This window comes from Nesoenas mayeri (assembly GCF_963082525.1).
Source record: "Nesoenas mayeri genome assembly, chromosome: 7".
Classification (NCBI taxonomy): Eukaryota; Metazoa; Chordata; class Aves; order Columbiformes; family Columbidae; genus Nesoenas; species Nesoenas mayeri.
In genome coordinates this window covers 25177490-25190711 of record NC_137551.1, presented here as the reverse complement: position 1 = coordinate 25190711, position 13222 = coordinate 25177490, and the positions used below count along the sequence as shown (strand labels likewise).

The 13222-nt window shown below is 56.2% G+C and overlaps 1 protein-coding gene across 1 annotated transcript in view; it reads right to left on the bottom strand.

Moving 5' to 3' along the window:
• The window catches only part of SLIT1 (slit guidance ligand 1), a gene marked incomplete at both ends in the record, with an annotated part of 60473 nt that extends 47582 nt beyond the window's left edge, over window positions 1-12891 (bottom strand). The window contains 2 exons of the mRNA XM_080348161.1: window positions 290-361; window positions 12689-12891. Coding sequence (XP_080204287.1) covers window positions 290-361; window positions 12689-12891 — 275 coding nt within the window. The remainder of the gene's footprint in view (window positions 1-289; window positions 362-12688) is intronic.
• Window positions 12892-13222: the final 331 nt, after the last annotated feature.

The following is a 13222-nucleotide window of genomic DNA, read 5'->3' as shown; positions in this document are numbered from 1 at the left end:
TCAGCTTTCTGGAAAGGTGGTCACCCAGTGCCCTTGGCTCACTGGTGGTGTCCCCAATGCTCTTGCAGACCCAGGGCCACCTCACTCCCACCAACCCCCCAGTAAAACCTGGACTTTTTCTCCCCCCTGCCCCACTGGTGGGAAGCCCACCATGCTCAGCCCAAAGCAGATGCCCTCCAGCCCCACCAGCAAAGGGCTCAGCATCATCTCTACCAGCCCCATGAGTGGCTGCGAGCTGAGCACAGCGCCCACCAAGGTCGGGGCGACTGGCCCCTCACTGGGAACTCACAGGACGCGGAGCTGCTTCAGCCCAGCGAAGTCATTCTTGTTGATCCGTGTGATATTGTTGCCGTTGAGCTCCCTGCAGAGAGAAGAGACAGAGATGAGCGAGGAAGCACTCAGGAGGTGGCCAGGCACTGGGGCTCCCCAATAGCTTCTCACAAAGGGCAGACAAAGCCCAAAGGACTGCAGTGGCTGCTGCATTTCTGTGCTCCTCACCAGGAATGGCAGAGCTGCCTGCTGGCTCCAGAGAGGACCTCATCCTCAATGACCAGCAGTGCTGGACACACGGAAGTCTGGCTGGCCAGGAATGGGTAAGCTGGCATCTTTCATGGACCATAAAGTAGCAAGGGGCAGGGGCTGCCCGTCTCCCCCATCTCCCTGTCCCCACATTGAATGCCTCCCTTTGGACAGAAGCCACAGAGCCATCAGCAGTGTAATAAGCAGCCCAGCGACACCAGCAGCTGCCTGGCTGGATGCACATTACCCTGCTCTGGAAATGCAGCAAACACCTGGTAGGGTCATCCTAAACACACAGAGCAGCTTACAGAGGGCAGGGTTAATAAGAAAGCAAACAACCATCTCCAGAAAGCAGGATCCCTCCAGACACCCAGCTGCTGGTCACCCACATGCATTACAACTAGTTCAGTGCACAGCCATCTCACACCTGCCAGGAGAATAAGCAACACTTCAAGTTTCACCTGCCAAGAGACACTTGTACATGACAGGCTGCTTCTCCTGACACTGCTCTCTCATGCAAAAGCCCTGGATGACTGCAGGGAAAGGCACTCCAGCCAGAAGGGAGATGCTGTCCCAGCTTGCTCACCCCACTGGTGGAAATAAGGGGAGGGGGCAGCCCGTGGGGTGTCTACACCAACCCCATGGCTGCTGTCCTGCTCAGGTTCTGCTTTGCACCAGCGTAAGGTGTTCCCCACTGCTGGACCCACACCTGGCACGGACCCTTCTCCCAGCCTGACAGCTACTCCTGCCACGCTCTCCAACGTGCCCCTGCTAGGATTATCCTGCTTTAAAATGCAGAGATTTTTGCCCCACAGCCTCAGCTTTGCAGTGCCTTTCCTTATTATGGGTTGTGAGCACTGTAGGGAAAGGTGGACCATCAGCTCTGGGACTCACAGCCTGCAGAACTGGAGGTCCCTGTGCAGCACCTCATGGCAGGACACAGCCAATCTGCCCACAGCATGTCTTGAGGATGAATGATGCTCGTGCCAACGCACAGCCCAGGGAGGGCTCCCATGCTGGACCCCTGCTACCTGCACTGAATGCAGACACATAAAGATGAAGCAAACTACAGGAGGGGGTGGCAGTCAAGGGAAGGACGAGCTGCTGGAGCCAGGGCAGGGGAGGGGCAGGAGGCTGTCCCCCTGGAGCAGGTTGCAGTGCCCAGACAGGACACTAGCACCCAGGGCTCTACAGTCCCCCAGCCCCGGCAGCGGGAATGCCCCACGACACACAAAGAGCTGAATACAAAGTCCATCACTACCATCCAGAGCCAAAGGCCCCTTTCCCCGGGCTCTTCGGCCATGCGAGGGGCCGAGGGCAGCGGCGGGCTGGCCCTGGAGCCGCCGAGCAGCGTGCGGGGCCACCGAGCGCAGCCGCGCACCCCGGGGTGCTGTCATTGTCCTGCTGAAACGGCTGATAATGGCTAATGAGTTCCAGCTCGCCATCATAGCCTCGTAATTACACTGCTATTCAGCGCCCGAGATTGCCGGGCTCCTGCCATTATCCAGCCGTGTGTGCCTGTGCTGAGAAGGAGCGGGGGAGAGCACGTTACTAGGACACAGATGAATGCAAGCGGGGAATGAATAGCGGCTTCTCAGCCCCTGCGATTAAACGGAAACCCACACTCCGGCTCTGCAGCCCCCCGGCTCGCCCGGCTCCCTGTCCGGCCAGCGAGCACATCTGGCTCCCGCGGATGGGGCTCCAGCCCACAAAGTTGCACCCTGAGGGGCTCCCTCCTGCCCCTCTTCCAGGGAGCAAAACCCACAGCCAAGCTGTAAATCCCGAGGTGCTGGAGTGGGTCATGCATTTTAGGGGCATCTGTCATCACAGGAGGAGTGCCTTGGTATAGAATCGTAGAATAGTTTGGGTTGGAAGGCACCTTCAAAGCTCATCTATTCCAACCCCCCTGCCACAAGCAGGGACATTTTCAAACAGATCATGTTGCTCAAAGTCCCATCCAGCCTGGCCTTGAATGTTTCCAGGGATGGAGTATCTACCACCACGCTGGGCAACCTGTGTCAGTGTTCCACCACACTCATCGTAGAAAATCTCTTCCTTTTGTCTACTCTGGATCTTCCCCCTTTTAGTTTGAAACCATTACCCCTTGTTCTATTGCTACAGGTGCTACTAAAAAGTCTGTTCCTGTCTTTCTTATAACCTCCTTTTAAGTATTGAAAGGATTACACATAGACATGTGCCCACCTTGTGATGGACCACAGCTTTGGGGACAGCTAAGGGCAGGGAGAAACCTCAGCTTCAGGTGTTTTTCCCCAAGTGTCCTGAAGAGTCCTTGCAAAAGCAGAATGCCTGGGAGCTTCCCATGGCTGGGCTGGAGGCCAAACTGGAGGTAACAGCACCCATCCGAGCTCCTGGCAAGGGAGGGTCCCTGGCAGGCCTCCTATATCACCTTCTTTTAAACATACATAGCATTACTCTGGCTGCAATATGTAAGTGGAAGTTAGGAAATCTCTAGTTCTGCAGAGGGACAGAGCAGAGAAGCTTGATTTAAAAACTGCTTGACCTGAAAGCCAAGATTTATACCTCAGCCTGCAAAGCCCAAAGTGGGGCTTGGGGTCCTCTGAGCATCAGCACCCCAGAGGGAGAACACAGGCAAAGCAGCGTGGAGACACACAGAAACACCAAACAGCCATGGACTAGACATGGCCAATCCCCCCACATGACAAAACCAGGCTCTGCTCTCTCTCCCAGGCACCTTCTGGGACAGCGCAGCCTGAACCCAAAGACTTTCCAGCACAACAAGGTACAGGCAGGATGCAACTGTGCTGCCCACCCCAGGCTCTTTTCACTGAGCATCCTCAGGGTGTGCCAGCACTGGGGCTGGTGGCTGTCCGTGGGCAGGGCAGTGTCCCAGGGCCCCTTTGCAGCCTCACTCCTTCAGGGACTGGCCCTGTGTCCTCCCTGACAACTGCTCTCAGCATCCCCCCTTGCCTTTGTTCGGGTAAATGATGGCCTTTGCAACCAAGATGGAAACGAACAGCAGGTAAAGCTAATTTGTAAGGATGCCGAGGCAACACTGCTATTTAACTTCGTGACATTTTCTCCCCTCTAAATCCCCTTCAGTTTCTCATGGAGATAAATTACAGTCTACTGTGCCCAGAAAGCTGGATCCCTGCTGCTCAGCTCCTCACCCGCTGCCTCCATGCCCTTTCCTAGTGAAGCGAAACACCCTGCCCTGCCCCGCACAGCAGAGCTTCAATAGGACTGATGTGTCTGGGGAGCTGCCTGGCAGATTGGTTGCATTTCTGGATTGTGATTTGAAAGCAGAGATGTAGGACGTGCTCTTCCTCCGTTAATCCATAGGTTTTAACGCCAGAAAGCACTATCATGTTCATTCAGGCTGCCCTCCTCTGCCCCTCTGCACCCCACATCTCACACTGCCACTGGAGAGGCAGTGACTTCTCATTTGCAACCTTCAAGTTTCAGAAACAACCCTCCCATTTCTCCTTGGGAAGAGGAAAGCCGTTAAAACAAGCAGTCCCTATGCTCCTTTGCTTGTGGATCATCCCACTCCCAGATGGGATGTCTGTGCTGCAGCAGGGTTCGTTAGACTGGATTTGCATAGTCTGCGTTTATATTTGGTTTCTAGCTTTGGATGGCTTATTCCATTCCCAAGGGGTCTGATGCGTCTTTTCCTTTTGCAGGGTTTGGAGCTACACTAACTCAGTAACAACCTCAGAGAGCGCAAATGCTGAGAGGTAATTTATTAAATACAGCCAACATGAGTGATATTTCCCTGGGCGCTGATTTATCAGGAGCGGGAAGGGGAAGGAGCAGACAGCACAATCCTGCTATCCATACTCCGTTGCAAAGCATCAGCTATTTGGCACACATGTGACTCCTGTCCTTGTGTTCTGCTCTGCTCTGCTCTCCCACCAAGGCACAAATCCTAACCACTGTGCTCCCCAGACTCCCGCTTTTAAGAACAGAGAGGGAAAGTCTGTGGTGCAAAACCCTGCATTTGCACGTACAAGTAGAGAAACTTGTCCCAGCCCCACCAGCACCAGCACAGAGCATCACCCACAGCACCCAGGCAGGGGCTGGCATAGGAGGGGTCGGTGCCAGCAACGCCTCCAGCCGTCTGGGCTCCTGCGGGCCCTGCTCTGAGGGCTGACGCTGGCCCGGTGCCTGGTGAGGCCAGCAGTGGCACCGCTGGTGCAATGCATCCCTCCCTCCATGGTCCTCATCACCCTGCTCTTGGCTCAGAGCACCAGCCCTTAGGGACTCGGCTCCCCTCCCAGCAGCTCCATAAGCCCTTGTCTCAGAGCCCTGACCCCAGCTGGAGCCACCAGTGCCAGATAATAATCAGAGAAGCGGGGAAATGAAGGCTGCAAGGTCACAGACCCCACAGCAGTGTCTCTGCAGCCCTCCATCAATCCTGACAGACCGGTACACAGATCCTTCAGGGACAGGGACTGACACTCCCTGTGCCCTACTCCAGTGTGTCACTGCTCCTGCCTCAAGGACCATTTCCAAAACTCCGACTTGAACCCTTCTCACTGCAGATGAACCCCATCCCTGTCTGGTCACCACAGGGCAGAGACGGGGCTGCTCCCTTGCCCATGTCAGTCCCCCCTCCCTGCCTCATTCCCCTCAGTGAGCCCCCAGCCCCAGGGGTGCAGCCCTCCCCCAGGGCCTCTCTGCCTTGCTGGGGCAGGACCTGCTCAGCTCACGCTCCCAGCCCACATCCATGCTGTTGGTGATTCTCTCCCATCAAACCCCTTCCTTGAGTTCCCAGGCAACAGCAACATTTTTGTCGGCCCATTCCTCCTGTTCACCAAGCCCACTGTGAAATTTCAGCCTGTCCTTCAGCCCTCTTGCATCTCTCCCAGCCTGATGGCATCTGCCAATGCCATAAGAAGATCATGTCCCATCACACAGACTGCTAATGGAAACAGACGAGGCTCAGACCCTGGACTGACCCCCTGCACTCAGCACTGGGGGACAGAGCAGCTGCAACCTTTCATCTTATACTTTTATTGCATTTTTCAAGTCTTCTGAAGATTTCACCCAGCTGCTTGAACATAACTGAGTCCCGGCACAGGCTCGTGGGGAGCTGCCCAAGCAGGGACAGGCAGGGCAGAGCCCTTCCCAGTCCAGGGAGAGCTGATCCCCTCCAGCACCAGCATGGAGGGATGCTCAGCACATCTGCCGGGGTGAATGCCCTGCCAGCACTCCCCGTACCAGATACCTGCAGGGTGTTGTGTCCAAAAAGGAGAGCTCCAAAAGCAGTTATGTGCTATTTGGGGTCATCTCAGAATAACTGCCCTTAGCCAAAGGGAACTCAGCCCCCAGCACAGCATTGGCCCCCAGAGCATGGGATGCTCTGTAAGCTTTTATGAGGTACTAAAGCAGGTTAGCATCACAATAAATTTTTAAGCGTTACAAACAGCATCGATTGTGCGAGTAACGGTGAGGATCTGGAAGGCTTTCTGCTCTTCCTAACTTCTCTCTGGGGTTTTCATGCCACAACCATTAGCTGCTCTCACTTAGGGAGTGCTATACACTCCTGCAGCATTGTCATGTGTCACTTTCAGGTCAAAAATAAATAAAAAACCTTGCTCAACCCCGATGTGAGAGAGAAAAGGCAGCAGTTTGTTTCTGTTTCATAAATGCAGAAACTGAGACTCAGATTTACCTGGATAGCCTCAAAATTGGGCTTTTTTGTGCTGTGCTGACTGACCTGGCAAGGAGGATGGCTGATCCTATGGCTCCTCTGCTTCCCAGGGCAGGGGAGGCAGCCCAGCCCTCAGGCTTCGTCCTGCCACTCAGCAGATCGAGGTCCAATCCACCCTGCATCTTCCTAGCAAATCCTCTTTGCTCATCCCTCCTGGATCAACTCACAGCAGGAACAGGAGGACAAGTGCACCCAAACGGCTCAGTTACAGGCTGCCCGCTCAACCCCAGACCAGCTGGATCTCCTGGAACATCCCATTTTAGAGCTGGAGCTTCCTCCCAATGAGAAATATCCGGAGCCTTGAGCTTGCATCTCCCCCACTCTTGGTGCCCAGGGCTGCTCCTCAGCTGCATCGCTTAAAAAATTAATCTTCCCATTTTTCTGATCTTTCTCCTCCTAGCAGCCTCTCTCCCCCATAGGACACTTGCCTCCACTATTTTGAGCAGCAAATGCATCCAAAATGCATGGCAGGAAAACAGCTACTCAGCACAGCTTCAGAAGCTCTATGTGACAGGGAGGCCTGAGGTGGTGCCGGGGGGGTGAAACCTGGGACCAACCCTTCACCGATGCCACAGAGAAAGACTTTCCATCCCACCTCATTCCCTTCGTGCTTCCAGCAGCACCTCAAACCTAATGACCAGGCTGCAAACAATCCCTTCTCACTGCCCACATTGCTAATTGCAGCCTGGCACCACAGCAGGAAAACCGCTCGCCGCTGCAGCCATCCCTGGCTGTCTCCTGTGTGGGGACAGGGACCAGCTGCTGGATGTGACCTTGGCATTACCCGTGCTGGAAGCCTGCTGGGGAGCAGTGATCTGGGTCTGACATCCCCTGGGACGGTGCCATTTGCTAACACACAACTGGTTTTTATTGCCTTTCAGAAAAATATCCACAGAAGCATCACTTTGCCTTTCAGGTTTTATGAAAGGTTATTTTGGTAGCAATAAAGATAAAGGGGATGCGTTCACAGCACTAAGTACCTCTGAAGCAGGCACGGAACCATGAAGGGCTCAGATGCAAGACAAAGACAACTCCTGGGTTGCCCCCCTCGCCCTCCCGTGCATGCACACACGAACACACGTACACATGCACACACGCACATACACACATATGCACACGTCCTGCTCCAGCGTTTGCCTTGCCTGCCCACATCAGCTCCCTGGGGAGAAAATGGGAGCAAGAATGGAGAAAGGGCCCCTCTCACCACCGGGTCATGTGTCATACACTTTTCCCTGGACAGGACACCCTTCCCTTGCCCACACTGCCCCGGTGGTACCCTGAGTCCAGTTTGTTCCCCTGGGCTGTGGGCTCTGCTCCCCCACAGGGGTCTCTTGAGTATCCTTTCCATTTCACAGCTGCCTCACTCCTTTGCTGGCTGGAGGTTCAGTAGGAAACAATGAAGCAGGGGAGCATGAAACTCAAAGCAAATGCGGGTTCCGTAATGAGTCGGCTAGACAGTTTATATGTGTGTGTGTGTGCGCACCAGGTGCTCTCCTGCATCAGCACCGCTGCCACCATGCCCAGCACATGGCTGCAGCAGCACCGGTGTTTGAAAGTGCACATGAGGGACTCACAATTATAGCCAGGAGCAATTCCCCGTCCTCTCTCCTAGTGAGGTGAGGAATTGCCAGCGGCACAATGCATCACCCCCGAGGAACAAAGTGGCAACACATTTAAGGCAAAAATATCTATTTTAAAAGATGCAATAAAACAGAGCCAGGGAAGGGTTTATAGGGAAGCAATTGCTGTGCAGGGTGAGAAGTGGTCACCAGAGGCCAATCTACCTGGCTTTATTGCCTGTACCGGTGACTTTTCCCAAGCAGGGCACAATAGATCCTCTGCTATCAGCCTCAGCTCCAGTTAATACAAACACAACACAGTTTTTTAAACTAATATTTTTCCAGCATGCAATTCCATGGAGAGCAAGAACGCAGTGTTACCATGGCGATATATAGACAGCATCTGCCTTGGACGTAGCTGAAGGGAAAAATTGGAATAGAATTGCAAATTTCCTCTGTCCGCTAAGGCTCCCAAGGAAGCCACTGCAGCAGGCTGAGTGGGCTGCCTTCCCCAGCCAGCCCACATCCTCCCAGTGCCCAGCACTAGCTCTCCAGAGAGCCAAAGGCAGCAGGGCCAGCCAAGCACTGCCCTGGCTGGAAATCAGTCCTGCATCCCACTCCAGGGCTTTGCAGAGCCTGCACGCTCCCTCACTGCCCCTGCAGCCAGTCTGCTCAGTTGCAACACCAAACACTTGCCCAGGTACCCCTGGAGAGGGACAGGTTGCCCCTCCCAAGGTACTTCCTAAGAATTAATGTTCCCCGAAGCACCACCAGGAGACACAGAGCAATAACTGGTGTCAAATACACGAGCACTGCTGTGATACACCAGCTTTGCTGCTGCAAGGCATTTTGATCAACCAGCTAGAGGGAGATGCATGTGCATGAATTAAACACACGCTGAACAAGAGCTGGCTGCTGTAATTTCGGCAGAGGATGGTTAGGCAGTGCACGAGTGTGCCTCTGGTGTGGCTGCCCTGGCATCGAGCTCCTGTAGCCAAGGGCTAGAGGTCAGCACCCCTTCTTCCCCCTGCCAAGAGGCTGGGTGTAAGAGCACACAGGCAGGGGAGACAGCAGAGCTGGCTGCAGTCTGGATGAGGCCCATTTTAGCACAGGCAAATCCCAGGTTGGGGAAACAAGGCTAATGGGAGCCACGTGTGATGCTGAACCCAGGGACTCTGGAAGGGAGAAGAGGGAGACGAGGGGTTACAGCAATATGGACTCCCAAACCCAGGTCTGCTGCCGCCCATGTAAGGGGAGAGTGGCATAGCACAGCCAATAGTGAGATGGGTGTTGTTCAGCCCACCACAGTGGAGACAAAATGGGTGAGTGGGACAATTATCAGCTATGAGTTGAGAACTTCAAAAGTAGGGCGAATGCAACACCATCCAGCTCAATTCATCTCCCACAAGCAAAGAGCTGGGCTGGAAGCAGCCACTTGAAAGTGGCAAATTTGCACCGATCCTGTCAGCATGGGGAGAGTGACCCAGTGCCCCAACGGGACAGACTGCTCTTCAGAGGAACCTTCAAAGAAAGAGAAGGAAAGGAGAGAAGGGAAGGGAAGGGAAGGGAAGGGAAGGGAAGGGAAGGGAAGGAAACAGGGAAGGAAACAGGGAAGGAAACAGGGAAGGAAACAGGGAAGGAAACAGGGAAGGAAACAGGGAAGGAAACTGTTCCCTTCTCCCACAGCTCACCTTCAGCATCTGAGACCTGAGTTACTCCTGAGAGCAAATAACACTGAAGTGCTGGAGGATTATCACCCTGTCCTGCCTACCATGCCTCCAGGACCTGCATTATCACATTTGCCGGAGGCATAGGCAGGAGCACAGGCAGCCGTGCAAAGCACCCAGAGATGTTGCTGCTTCCTCCCTTGCTGCAGCATAAGCCTCTCCACTCTGTGCCTGATCCAGGCTGAGGGGGGATGTGAGCACCCCTTGGTATTTACATCAGGTTGCAGACTAGAAGGCACTTAGGGAACAATGTGCTGTGCTTTGGTGCAAGGAAAGAGGGTTTCGCTGTTCCCCCCCACCCATTCATTCTCCTAGACACATCTCCAGCCCTTACCCTGTACCAAGAGCACAGCACTGGGGAGACATCACAGGGGAAACCTTCGAGCAGCAAACAAGATAATTTCACCCCAGCCCATGATTCTCCAAAATTGCAGTGGTTCTACAAGGGAAATAATTCCCTCTTCTTCAAAGGAAAACAGTGGTTTTCAAAAGCAATGGAGCTTAGACCTTGCCACAGGATGCTGCTGTCCGAGTCCCTGTGATAACTCTGGCACTGTCAGCACATGTGGCCACAACAGCAGTGCTGCCCCATCCTGGAGTTCAAAACCCTATCACCATGGGGCTAAGCCAGCTGGAAGACTGGCACTGTGGGACACAAGGTGAGCTCAGCATCACTCATGTTGCATATCCTGGGGCTTGGGGAAAGAGCTGAGCAGCGAAGGGCAGCAGTAAGGGTCTGCTGGGTTCCCAAAGAAAGTCATCCCTTGGAGAGAGCAAATTCCAAGCACAGACTCTGCTGCAAGCTCCCCTGCAGCTGCTTGCTCTGTCAAGGAGTGAGAAGATGGAGATGGGGAGGTTGCAGCCTCTTTACAGGGAACTCAAACTCACAAACTGTTACAGCAGGAAAATCACTGCTCAGTGATAGACCTGCTCTGCACTGATGTCTTCAAGCACCTGCAAGGGTGCGCAACACAGCGGGAAGTAGTTATCCAGCAGCCAACACCCATGAGAGAGCAGCATGTCTAGCTCGACCCAGCCAGCACATCCAGATGCATAACTATACAGAAAACCCAACATCACCGAGTGGCAGCAGCCACAGAGGACAGGCTCAGTGGAGGCAGAACAGGAGCCTGCAGAAGGACCTGCTCTCAGAGGGGCAGAGATGTCCTGCGGGACAGGAGTGAGACACCCACCCTAGGGCATCCTCTGTCAGTCTAGTCCAGCATCATCTCATCTGAGCGGTGCTGAGCACCTGCCTAGTGGGCAGAGGTGGTGGCTTGCTATCTGTGTTCCCTAATGCCCTGCACCTGGGTGTGTGGAAAGCAAATGCTGTGGAGCCCACCAAGCTCCCCAAGGGGCATAAAGGGCCAGTGCACACAGGAGTGGCCGTGCGCAAATCTTCCTCTCCATCCTGGGCATGGAGGAAAGGTGGATTCTGTCTCTGAGCTCAAAAACCAGCTCTATGGGACTGCAGCTCACAGCAGCCTGGCTGTTGTGCTGGGTAATAATCATTTGTATGAGGATAATTATGGCGGGAGAAGGAAAACTACACTTAAAGCAGTGTCCCACAGAGCTCCCAGTGCTGCATGCTGGGTGCAGCCCTGGCAGCTGCCAGACTGCCTGCAGTCCCTGCCCATGGGGCCTCTCCCCAGCTGCAGCCAAAGGGCACATTCACACCCCAGTAGCCAGAGGCAGAGGAGCACAGGGGCAGGAGGAGCCCCATGTGTGTGACTGTCCCAGGTCGCACGCTGCCCTGAGGAAGAAGCAGCCCAACACTGCCCTGTGTTGCACGGGGGATGTTGGGCAGCCTGGCTGCATGGCTGGGGCTGGAGGGGACTACTGTGCTAACAGGCTCCACTGCAGTCCCTGGGATGGGGCACCCCCTGCCCTTGAGTGGAGGGGAAAGACTGGGGACAGCTCAGCTCTCCTCCCAGGACTGGGGACACCAGCAGCAGTTTGAACACATTCAGCTCATGACCCTTGCACCAGAGCAGGGACCTGCTGCAGCTAGAGGACCCTGAAGCAGGGAGACATGCCTACAGCAGAGGGGAACCCTGCTCAGGGGAGCTCAGCGCACACTGTAGCACTCTTGCAGCTGGCTGAACCACGACTGTGCTCCATGGGAGAAAGCTTTCATTATGGGGTTCAGCTGAGAGACCCAAGGACTAGCCCCAATACCCCCGAGGATGTGGCAGGGGCTGTGATGAGCAAGGAGGTGCAGGGACAGGAGACTGGCAGGGCTAGGTGAGCTGTGCGCACAGCTGGAGGTTGGTCACACCAAGAGGATCCCAAGCAGATTCCCAGCACAACATCCCCAGGAGGGCTCACCAGGGACAAAGGGGTGCCCATCATGGGCTCAGGGTGGTGGGGAGCCACAGGCAATCCCTCCAGCTGTGCGGGTGCCCCATGACAAGTAACAGCAGGAGCAGCCACACACCTGCCTGTGGGTGCCATGGGATATGCAGCCCCACACATGCAGCCCATTCCGGGCTGCCCCAGTGCAAATGCCCCCAACCGAGCAACCCACCCCCTTGGGCAGAGCTCTAATCCCAGCCCCACTTCGAGTGCTTACACACTCACTGACACACACAAGCTCATACACACGCAGCACCCCTTGCACACCCCTCCCACAGATGAAGGGCTGCACACGCACCCCGCCCCAGCGGGCTCTTGTATACGCACCATTCCCCTTCTCAACGGGCTATTGCACCCACTTCATGGAGGGGATGATGCACACGCACCCACCCGATAGGCTCTTGCACACGCGTCCCCTGGATGGGCACTTTTACACACACACAACTTACCTGCTGAACAGGACGCTGCATATGCACCCACCCCCCCCAGGTTGTTGCACAAGCACCTTTTGGGCAGGCTTTTGCACATGCCCCCCCGGGCATTTGCGCAAGTACTCCCCTTTACAGACATAAGCAACCCCCTTGGATAGGCATTTGCACACCCCCCAGACAGGCTGTCGCAAACACACACCTCTACGGACAGACTCTTGCGCACGCATCCCCTGACGGGCTCTTAAACACGCATACCCCCGCCGGGCACTCCCCACACTCCTCACACGCTTTTGAACGCGCACCCCTCAGGACGAGCCCTTGCACCCCGACGCGGGCCGTTGCACACCCGAGCGGCGGCCGCTCCCACCCGCGCCGCTCCGGACAAAGCCCGGCGGTACTCACAGGCGCTCGGTGCCGCGGGGGATGCTCTTGGGCACGGCGCGCAGGGCCATGCCGTGACAGTCCACCGTGGTGCCGCTGCAGGCGCAAAGCGGCGGGCAGGCGGCGGCGCGGCCCCGGCACAGCGCGGCGCACACCAGCAGCCAGGCAGCGGCCCGCAGCCCCGCCGGGACCCCCGCCGCGCCCCCGGGGGTCGGGGCCGCCATGGCAGCGGACAGCGGGGTTAGGCGGCGGGGTCACTAAGCATCACCGGGGAGCGGGGCTGGGTTCGGCACGGCTCGGGTACGGTTTGGCTGCGGGGCGAAGAGCCCCGTCGGCGCACGCACACCCACCCTCTCGCCCGCCCTCACTGCCGCCCCATCCCGCAGCCCAGGCACAGCCTCCGCGCTGGCTCCTCCCTCCCGCCCTGCCCGCCCCGACGGGCCCCCCCGCCGCCACCACCGCCCCTCCCCGCGCCCCCGGCTCCGGGCGAGGCGCCGGCACCCGGAGCCGTCGGGGCTGTGAACGGGCCCGGCCGGGCAGCAAGGTGGGCTCCGG